The sequence below is a fragment of the Oncorhynchus mykiss genome, chromosome 24, assembly GCF_013265735.2.
Source record: "Oncorhynchus mykiss isolate Arlee chromosome 24, USDA_OmykA_1.1, whole genome shotgun sequence".
NCBI lineage: Eukaryota > Metazoa > Chordata > Actinopteri > Salmoniformes > Salmonidae > Oncorhynchus > Oncorhynchus mykiss.
Genome location: NC_048588.1, coordinates 10,427,771 through 10,439,101, shown reverse-complemented (window position 1 = coordinate 10,439,101; position 11,331 = coordinate 10,427,771). Strand labels below are relative to the sequence as shown.

The window sequence follows — 11,331 nt, the reverse complement described above, 5'->3', positions numbered from 1 at the left end:
CAATCGCCATTGGTTTCACTCACGTCAACTACAGTTTTCAGTGGCTGGTATGAAACCAATCGCGTACATTCCGCAGTTGGTATTTGACATTCCTGTAGCTTCTACTTCATTTAATGCCTGTCAAGGTTAGAACCGCTTAACTTTTTTTTTTCGCGGTTATTTTGTGTGTTAATGCCTTAACGTTCAGAAAAGTAACACGATCAATATGATTCCCTTCTTTGTCATTTTTGTTAATTGCAAATGTACATGATGATTTTACAAATCTCCAGGAGTCTGTAGTGTCTCAGAGTAAACTCCATTATCGTTGGTTTGTGTTTGTTGAGAGGATTCTCAAATTCAAATTAGGAGCTGTGACACCTACTGACTGGCCTACTAATATATTTCTGTGAAATTCTCCAACTTGTTTGTATGATCATTTTTCACACTTTCTTGTATGCTAAATCATTTAGGCATCAGTATTGTAAAGTTTGAGATGGTTGACAGTTTTTCTTGAGTTCCAACCCACCCCTGGATTTTTGCATTTCTGCTGGTTATTGTAAAAACAACTCATTTTAAATATTTTTGGCAAATACAGTTTTTCTAAAATGTAAGTTTTTTTGTCATGCCTTATCATTTGTGTATTGTGTAACCATTTGAGGATGTCAACCATTTCAAAAGTCGTGTTATAGCAATAGCCTTAGTCTCAGATGGTACTCATCATCTTGGGCTCCCAGTGGTGCAGCGGTCAGGCACTGCATCTCGGTGCAAGAGGCGTCACTACAGTCCCTGGTTCAGGTCCAGGCTGAATCACATCCGGCTGTGATTGGGAGTCCCATAGTGCGGTGCACAATTGGCCCAGCGTCGTCCAGGTTTGGCCGTCGTCATTGTAAATGAGAATGTGTTCTTAAATGACTTCGTAAAATAAAGGTTACCCAAAAAGACTTGGCCTGTGGTTATATGAGGATGATTATGATGGTGTTGATGATTGATAACATTTGTCTTTGATTTATGGTTTTAAATCGTCACACATTTAAAGGTATGGGCTGGGGCCCAGCTAATAAGTTCGTTAGTTATATTGTATCTTAGGTACGGCCAGACGTTTGTCTATTTTCATATTTATCAACCTGATACATTGGAGAAATATTTTAAGGTAAAATATTACACAATACAATATGTATCTCTGGAAGAAACTAAAATTCTGTTGCATTGGCGCACTATATTCTTAGCACTTCCGTCTGGTCCTTCTGTCAGATGTGATTCAGTATCATCTGGCCTTGCACTGTAGACTTGTTTTGTTCACTCATCTTAGCAGGCGACCACGATGGAGACAGTGTTGTAAACAGAGGATTTGTGAAAAGCGTGGTCCAAAAACAATGACCGCTCATTATACTGCGGTGAACGGAATGTTCAATTTCCACAGTTCTGCGAAATTTAGCTCGAATTTACTGAATATGACAAGGTCCAGCGGACGCCTGCTAAGGGTGGGGTTTGTGTGAAGACGCACTGTATACAGTGGTGGAGTTCGTTTTGCATGGCCGGGCGGAGAATTCGCTTAAGGACCAATGGAATGGCCTAAAATGAGGCAACTCCACCCACCCTGCAAAACTAACTCGATCAATGTCACCAGCGCGCGTAGTCGGGACTGGAGCCTGTGATAAGTCTCTCTGTTCCTGTCAAAAACACAGCTGAGCGATGACTCCGTTGTCAGCGGCTGTGAAATAGATCCAGTTGTTGCTATATGCCCCATTAATCTGGAGGAGAATTAAACAAATTAGATATTGATCTCGAGTGGATCGTATATCAAACAGACGGGGAAGTATTGATTTATACCATCTTGGACTAGTCTTTGAACGGAATATTCCTATATCTAGATTCTACAGGTGAGTAGCCTTATTGGTAAGAGGTTATCTTTAGCCAAGTATTTTTTTGAACTTGCCTAAAGATAAATGTAACCCCAATAATAGAACATGTGATATGTAGGATATGACTAGCCTGTAGGACATAGTGTTGATGTAGGCTGTAGGAATATTTTGTTTAATTAGTGGAAGTTGAGTTTAGTCGGCTAAAGAAAATTGCGATTTTTAATTAGACTGGCTTGATATATTAGCATTCTGGATATGATATAAATGCGTCAGCTTTGGCATTTGTACTTATTTGGGGATGTCTGGTGATTTCTGGGTATGCACCTGTGCATTCAGCTCCGTTGCGCGTTTATGTTCAGCGAGCGCTGGTAGGTTATTTATTCGGTTTGTCATGAACGTACCACAAACACTAGCCTTATTTCTATGAGCCTTATTTCTATGATTAACACAATAGCCTTTGCTTGCCATATTCTGCCGTAGTCTACAAGGTCCTTCCTTATAATTTGTGCCTGGATGTGTTTTGATAGGATGCATAACATGACCATTGATATTATTTCCTCACTTCCATGACAACACAAAGACATAGGTAGTGTGAGTCATATTATAATTGATCACTTGCCTATTCCTCTTGGATGAGTGGGATGGCATGAAAAGTGTTACTGTGTGCCAATGCCATCCATGTATGACACTTACAGAAACAGGGATGCAGCTGAGTAGTTTGACAATCAGAGCAGAAAGTGCGAAGTACCACATAGCAGAAGTCATTAAACCCATGGGTTATTTAAGCAATAAGGCACAAGGGGGTGTGGTATATGGCCAATTTACCATGGCTAAGGGCCGTTCCTAGTCACGACGCAACGTGGAGTATATTGGCCATATATCACAAACCTCCGAGGTGCCTTATTGCTATTATAAACTGGTTACCAACGTAATTAGAGCAGTAAAAATACATGTTTTGTCATACCCGTGGTATGTGGTCTCATATACCACAGCTGTCGGCTAATCAGCATTCAGGGCTCGAACCATCCAGTTTATAATACTGATTATAAACTGGGTGGTTCAAGCCCCGAATGCTGTTTGGGTGAAAGCCGTGGTATATCGGACGGTATACCATGGGTATGACAAAACATTTGTTTTTACTCTGCCTTGCGTAGTGCTTATTAAGAACAGCCCTTAGCCGTGGTTTATTGGCCATATACTACACCCCCTCTGGCCTTGTTGCTTAACTAACTAACCTATCAAACATGGGAATCATTACAGGCACACAGAAGACAAACAGTTACCAAATCCATTCAGAGGAGAAAAACATGTTTATTTTTTACTAGATTTGTTGATGACAACTTATTTTCTCTACATTAGTAAATGTATTGATATATGTTTATTACATTTCATTTTATAGTGTTGCGTTTTAAAGTAATGCTTTATAATGGAACTGGAGCAATTTATAATGGCATACTTCACAGCTTATTCATGAACAGAAGTCATGTTTTAATAAGATGGTGAGTAAGATGCCACCCACCTACATTGTGGTCACAGCTCACTGCCTGATAGAAACAGGTGTAGGATATTAATGTGATCACTCTGTTGCAGGAGAACCTTCCAGCAATGCAGGAAATTTAAAATGTGTAGGTTTAAAAAAGCTTCGGAAATGTGTAATTAACGTTTAGACATTTCAGACTGGATTTTCCCTTATGAAAATGTTATCAACCCCTACAAAAATGTAAATTAATTATAATCCACATAATAATTCACATTTCCTGTTGCTGCAGGATTATTTTCCTGCTGTAGCAAACTGGCTCAATTTAAGATCCTACACCTGCAGGCTATGTGAGAACGGCACACATGGTGTTGGCAGGGACCTCCCCTGCTGTTCCAGAGTTGACTTGCACCCCCGATATGAAAGCGCTCCGAAACCCGCCATGGGATTTGTGTTAGTGCCATACCTGTGTGTCAAGTTCAGTGCTAAGAGAGGAAATATGGGCCAGGTGAACAAAAAAAAACCCTACCAGTCATATAAGTAATGTTGATAAATGTCTGGTGTTGAACAATAACCCAAGTTTAGTTCCAGTTTCTGGAAATTAAAGGGTACAGGGTTGGGGAATGATTCACTCATTCAGGGTCAGGCTGTGGGTGTTTATGGTAGCTGCAGCTTTGAACCACTGTCCCCTGCCTTTGTTAGGGCAAAAGGGGAGGCTTTCCAAGTGCATGATTAGATATTTGTTGATATTTTGCAACTGTGTGCATATGTATGTGCGTGACTATCTGCAGGGCACTGAGTTCTCTGTTTATTGCACCTGCAGGAAGGCTGTTTTGATGTCTGCGCAGCGGGAGTCTCTATGGCTGTGTGGACACATCACTCTGGGCTACGGGCTCTTTCTCCTGGTCGCCCTTCCAGACCTCACCACAGGTACCCGTCTCCCTCCTCAACCACCCACCCTAACCACCCACAACTGCCCACCCAGGTCATCACCTCTGCTAGGCATCCACGTTGCACCACCATGTACTTGTTGAAACAGTCACCACTGCACCCAAAAGCTGTAATCCATCTGTAAGAGCTAACTATATAGCTATCTGGACATACAACCTGCATCATGCTGCAATGATACTTAGCCCTCTCCCCAGACCTGCAAGACTCCTCCTCCCAGACTCCACCTGTCTTACCCCATTCATATGACCGTATCTATTAAAACACTCTACCTAAAGCTTTTTTCCTCTTCAACCTGAATCACAGATCTTTGAGATACAATAACTGCCGGTTCGATTCAACAACAAGGTCTAACAACTAAACTGTATGCCTCATCCGCAGGCAGGCAAGGGAACTGCAGCCACCCACTGGTGCCAGAACACGGGGGCTTCCGTTGCGAGCCCTCCCCCTGCCGAGGCTTCCCCCAGAAGAGCTTGATCTACTACTTCTGTGAGCCCGGCTACACCATCCCAAAAGAGGTGCACAGCTCGCGCTGCCGCCACGGCAAATGGATCCCCAGCGTGCCCACCTGTCTGTCCACAGCTGGTGAGTCACCACGGCCGTGTGGGAGGAGGGGTAAACCTTTGCTCCTAGTGTAATGGACTAGAGCAGGGATGGGCAACTTTGATGGGGGTGGGGGCAACAATAAATCTGAACTGGGGGTGGCTCGCGGGTCTGTGTACCCACATCCATACCCACATATGCAGTTAGATCCCCACTTCGCGAGCAAAACATTTTAGTGGCAGCAGAGAGAAAACATTGATGTTTTATTGTTCCTCTTTGCAATTTTGCTATGGGGCGTAGATAAAATGTTGCAGTTTTAAAGACAATTTGCTGCAATTCTACATGTTTTGCCATGGGGCGGAGGGAAGATTTTTCAATTTTATAGAAAAAAAATGACACAAGTCAATTTCTTGCAATTCTACTCATTTTGCCATGGGACGGAGAGAGAAACAGTTGTTAATATGATATCTGAGTGAGAGTGACGAACAAAATCAATGGGGGTCCACTGGTCAGTATTAGACCATGATTACTATACGTTTAGCTAGCTGGCTGCTATACTAATTTACCTATCTAACAAATGTCACTCAATGGGCTAATTGAGTGACTGTCAGTGACTGACATAACAAGAGAAAAACTGCTGATGCACACAACCAAACTTCGAAATTGCAGCTTATTTATTTTTGGAAATGGATCCGCGGGCCTACAAAAGGAGGCCGCCAGTTGCCCATCCCTGGTCTAGCGCATGTGTGTGTGGAGTATGTCCATGAGTGACTGATATGAGATAAGTGTTAGGTAAACTACAGTCAGGTCAAAGGTTGCAGTGTGATTTAAGGTAGGTTCGTTCTGTACTCAATCACTCACCGCCTTTGTAAATGCATTAACCCAGACACCCAACAATTACTTTGGCTGATTCCGGGTTGGCTATATGCATGCATGGAGGTTATGGGTTGATGATTTAAATGTTACATGGCTTTCTTCCACATAGTCATCTCATAAGCTGATTAATAGCAACGCTATGACCACCCTCCTTCATTCGTCCTCTTACTGCAGGGATGGATGACTCCAGTTCTTGAGGGCCTGATTGGCGTCACACTTTTTCTCCATCCCTAGCAAACACAGCTGATTAATCAAATTGCATTCTAAACTGAAGATCATGATTAGGTGATTGTTGGAGTCAGGTGTGTTAGCTGGGACTGGGGCAAAACTGTGACACCAATCAGGCCCTCGAGGACTGGGCAATTCCAGTCATGTCTTATTGGATATGGAAGAGGCAAGTGGAAGCATACACTCTATACCACTCTATGACTGTTGTGCTATACTTTCAATGGCCTTGAGTATAGCCCTACATGAGCTTTGAGTGTCACTAGAGCTGAGCAGTGTGTTAGGCTGGTTAACATGATGGTGTGTGGCCTGTTAAGTGCTAAGATTTGATTGTCGTAACTTTCTGGTACCAACCCCGTAGTTCCACACAAGAGGTCAATGACCTACTTGGTGAGATGCAAAAGCCGACATAGCAGATTCTTAACATGCTACTTTAGAGCCTTTTGCTTCCTCTTTTGGCCTGTGCTGCATCGAGGCAGGAAACCAGCATCAAGAAACGGGAAGTGAGCAAAGTCACCAAACTAACCAGTCTCTTTCCTCTGCCATATTAAACCTCACGGAAATGTAATGCGTCATGGATATAGGAAACCACACCTGCAGATGCATGACTGACTCCCTTTGAGATACCCTGTTTTATGCTGTCCATATGTGTATCAGTAGTGTGTTTCCCCTAAATGATGTGTGTACTTCCTGAATGTATTTGTTGAGTGTGTTGTAGCTCTGGTCCAGGGCGACAGTGTGTGTTCAGGGGGGTTGGTGAGTACACACACTAACGCCCTGGACCACAGCTAAGTGTGTTGTAGGTAGTTGATGGGTGTGTGTGTTGATTGTTTGTGTTGTGTTTTCTTTCAGACAGACATGTTAACTATGAGGACCAGGTGGCCCACTCACTCCCTAGCGTAGCCACGACGGCGGTGGGCGTGTCCATATTCCTTCTCACCACCACGGCCTGCTTGGTGATCAAGTCCCGCCTTTTTCCCTGTCACTCACACAGGTTAGCACATATGACTGGTTCTTATCCCTGTCACTCACACAGCTATATTCATACGACTGGATCCTCTATAGCGGTGTTGTCACTACTAACCCTGGTCCTGGAGCATTAGTGTAGGTTTTGTTCCAGCCCAGGACTAACACACCTGATTCAGCTAACCAAGGTCTTGATGATTGGTTGAATCAGGTGTGTTGCTCTGTAGGGTGGTTACAGTGTTGTAGTGGCTTTGTACAGTAGAGGCTTGGAAATGCATCACATCCTGTAATGAAAGCATCTTTATAATCTGATGAGTGAAAGTTGAAAGACTGTGGAGGAGGAGGAAGAAGGAAATTCAGTGGTTTGATAGTCATCTTATCATTGATGCTGGGTGTTTCATAGCTGTAGTGTCAGTTAGATTGTAGGTAAATCCACCTACTGTATGAGTGCTGTCTGTGAAGTGATCTGATCATCTCTCTACTGTTGTTCAGCAGGCGCTCCTCTGACCAGATGGATCTGATGGTGGATGGCCTACCTGTGTCTCTGCCCACCTATGAGGAGGCTGTCTACGGGAGCTGGGGGCAACACCTGCCCCCCTGCAGAGGGCCCACCCAGCTCCTATTGGCCCAGGAGGCTCCAGGTCCATCATTAGCTCACAACCAATCAGATTCCAGTCACCTTATCCCTCAATCCAATCAAAGCCCCGAGATCCTTCCGCCCCCTTACGAGGAGATCCAATCCCGTCCCAGAGAGAGTCAAAGTGAGGTGCTCATGCGGGCCATACAAGTTGCACTTCCCGATGACAAGGACATTTGAGTGACTGGCGTATTTGTGTTACCCACCAATGATGTACTGACTTGTAAAATAATGTGCTCAGGCACTTACAGTGGGGCAAAAAAGTATTTAGTCAGCCACCAATTGTGCAAGTTCTCCCACTTAAAAGAGATGAGAGAGGCCTGTAATTTTCATCATAGGTACACTTCAACGTTGACAGACAAAATGAGAAGGAAAATCCAGAAAATCACATTGTAGGATTTTTAATGAATTTATTTGCAAATTATGGTGGAAAATAAGTATTTGGTCAATAACAAAAGTTTATCTCAATACTTTGTTATATACCCTTTGTTGGCATTGGCAGAGGTCAAACGTTTTCTGTAAGTCTTCACAAGGTTTTCACACACTGTTTCTGTTATTTTGGCCCATTCCTCCATGCAGATCTCCTCTAGAGCAGTGATGTTTTGGGGCTGTTGCTGGGCAACACAGACTTTCAACTCCCTCCAAAGATTTTCTATGGGGTTGAGATCTGGAGACTGGCTAGGCCACTCCAGGACCTTGAAATGCTTCTCACGAAGCCACTCCTTCGTTGCCCGGGCGGTGTGTTTGGGATCATTGTCATGCTGAAAGACCCATCCACGTTTCATCTTCAATGCCCTTGCTGATGGAAGGAGGTTTTCACTCAAAATCTCACGATACATGGCCCCATTCATTCTTTCCTTTACACGGATCAGTCGTCCTGGTCCCTTTGCAGAAAAACAGCCCCAAAGCATGATGTTTCCACCCCCATACTTCACAGTAGGTATGGTGTTCTTTGGATGCAACTCAGCATATGACATTCTCCTGGACATGTACTGGCTTAAGCAGGGGGACACGTCTGGCACTGCAGGATTTGAGTCCCTGGCGGCGTAGTGTGTTACTGATGGTAGGCTTTGTTACTTTGGTCCCAGCTTTCTGCAGGTCATTCAGTAGGTCCCCCCGTGTGGTTCTGGGATTTTTGCTCACCGTTCTTGTGATCATTTTGACCCCACGGGGTGAGATCTTGCGTGGAGCCCCAGATCGAGGGAGATTATCAGTGGTCTTGTATGTCTTCCATTTCCTAATAATTGCTCCCACAGTTGATTTCTTCAAACCAAGCTGCTTACCTATTGAAAATTCAGTCTTCCCAGCCTGGTGCAGGTCTACAGGTCTGTGAGAGCCAGAAATCTTGCTTGTTTGTAGGTGACCAAATACTTATTTTCCACCATAATTTGCAAATAAATTCATTAAAAATCCTACAATGTGATTTTCTGGATTTTTTTCCCTCATTTCGTCTGTCATAGTTGAAGTGTACCTATGATGAAAATTACAGGCCTCTCTCATCTTTTTAAGTGGGAGTACTTGCACAATTGGTGGCTGACTAAATACTTTTTTGCCCCATTGTATATGGATTCAAGCCTACCAGCATGGATCGACTTTCTTTTCAGGTTTCAACCTTATACATGGCACACCAGTTCTGATTGGCTGTTGGTAATGTTATGAGACGTATCCTGCCATGGAGACATGGTTTATATCCCATCAGTGATGGGACCTGAGCCTCGTTTGTTGAGGTGACTTTGGTAATGATATTACTGTTACATCACAGGGACCTGCGTGTCCTTTTTGTTGGTTGATGATTTGCGATGATGGCAGAGTTGTAGCGTCGATATAGAAACCAGCAGACCGACCCTGTTCCCGCCTTGCACCTCTCCCCTATCTGCTTTGAATTATTGACCAGAATTTGGGGAGGGTTTGGGGTAGAAACCCCCAGGATGTACTTATTTGTTATAGACATTGAATGTAGTTGTTTCTCATTTTCTTTTCAATAGAAAAAAATGTAATGGATGTATGTAATGTAACATTTACATAATATTGCAATTATTGCATTGCACAGAAGATTAAACGTCCACATTGTTTCTAATTGTAAAACCTCTTGGCCTTACTCAGTTATGGTGCTCTCTGGGAATAATTAGTCAAAGGAAAGTAGATCGCATGGTTGATCTGAGACACAGTCTGCACCCAAATGGCACTCGATTACCTATAAAGTGCCCTACTTTTGACCAGAGCCCTATAGGCCCTAGTCAAAAGTAGGGCACTATAGGCGCAGTAGTTGTGCCACCAGAGATTCTGGGTTCGCGCCCAGGCTCTGTCGCAGCCGTCCGCGACGGGGAGGCCCATGAGGCGGTGCACAAGCATCGCCCGGGTTAGGGGAGGGTTTGGCCGGTAGGGATATCCTTGTCTCATCGCACAGACAGAGCTAGTGTAATAACCAGCTCATGTTGAATAATTAAGTTAAGTTCTATGTGAGAATTTCAGCTTAAAGCGGCAATCAGCAGTTGAAACAATAAGTCACCCGTTTCAGTAAAAAGCTGAAGGATGGGCCTGAGAAATGTAACCACTCTCAAATTCATAGGCAGGACTGACCATCCATGATATAAAAAGGATAGTTTTAGCCAAGTTGTAACATGGGATCTGACATTCTGACAAAATCATTCTTCCTTTATGTTACACAGAACTTTGTACAAACAGGAAGGCCAGGGAAAGGCACTGTGAGGGAAGTGGAGTAGACTCACTTTAACTGCTGTGTCCAAATGGAGAAGTACAACATCCGCTTATGAGGAATGCAGAACTGCTATACTGACCTATTTACTGAAATCAGTTGAGAAACTACTGTGTGTTCAGCCCTGATTTGAGGTTGTAGTTAGTGAATGGAAAGACCCATTGACAAAATAGAGTTGGTGCATTATGGTTGTTTCCCCATCAAACAGTTTCAAGCAGGAAGTGATATGTAATAGAACATAGTTCTACAGGTTTTGGGGGGGGGGACGCATTCGGTCTTCAACGCGGTCCGGAAAGTCGTGCTGAACATTTTTACTATTTCCTCGCCACGTTAACATTTGCAAAAAAATTGTCCTATATCGATCGTATTTGTAATTTCCGATGCTCCCTGTCTAGCTTCATTTCTGTGATTATTAGTGAACTGGACACAGTCAAGAAACTATGAATGTAGGTCCATTATCATTTTACACAGTTTAGATTTGGTTTTAGTCATTTTAAAGTATATGGAGTTTGTTTCCCCCACCAACCAAAATATACATACTGATTATTATTATTATTATTTTTTTACTCAAACCCCCCGCGGGCTAGGTTGGACCCCTCGTGGGCCGGATCTGGCCCGCGGGCCGTATGTTTGACACCTCTGCTCTAAAGTGCCAGTTCATTTGTAACTATTGTGAAATCTTGTGGCCATTATACATATGGGTGTTATGTTCATGACATGTTCAACTTATTTGGCACTGACAAACTTAAAGGTGATGCCATTTACACATGGTGTGCTGTGTTTAGAGCGACTAATGTGTAGACTACACCGTTACACAATTTATAACTAGTCTGGGGGTACTGCATAATCTTGCCCCTGCATAAACTTTACATTAACTGAATAAAACTAGGTCAGAAGTAACCTAATCTCTCGTTGACAGACGTATGTAACATAACTGAGATTTTTTAGTTCTGGGTTTCCTAGATTAGCTTGTTTTTTTTCCGGGGGAAACAAAGGAGCATTATTAAAGTAAAGAAACAAGCTGTACTACGAACATATGAATCTACCATAAACACCACAAGATGGCAGTATTTCTTTACATTACATACTCTTGAATAAAAAG

The 11,331-nt window shown here is 43.3% G+C and overlaps 1 protein-coding gene across 2 annotated transcripts; it reads left to right on the top strand.

Annotated features, from left to right (window-relative positions):
* The first annotated feature begins 1,617 nt into the window (after positions 1-1,617).
* zgc:152863 (CCP domain-containing protein) lies at positions 1,618-7,823 on the top strand. Of its 2 annotated transcripts, none has more exons than XM_021582188.2 (5): positions 1,618-1,859; positions 4,142-4,248; positions 4,648-4,851; positions 6,763-6,904; positions 7,372-7,823. In XM_021582188.2, exons 2-5 carry the CDS (start codon positions 4,155-4,157, stop codon positions 7,691-7,693), a joined length of 762 nt encoding a protein of 253 aa, XP_021437863.1. In that variant the 5' UTR covers positions 1,618-1,859; positions 4,142-4,154; the 3' UTR covers positions 7,694-7,823. The 2 variants fall into 2 exon arrangements, with proteins under 2 accessions (XP_021437863.1, XP_021437862.1); XM_021582187.2 differs by having other exon boundaries at positions 7,369-7,823.
* The last annotated feature ends 3,508 nt before the right edge of the window (positions 7,824-11,331 follow it).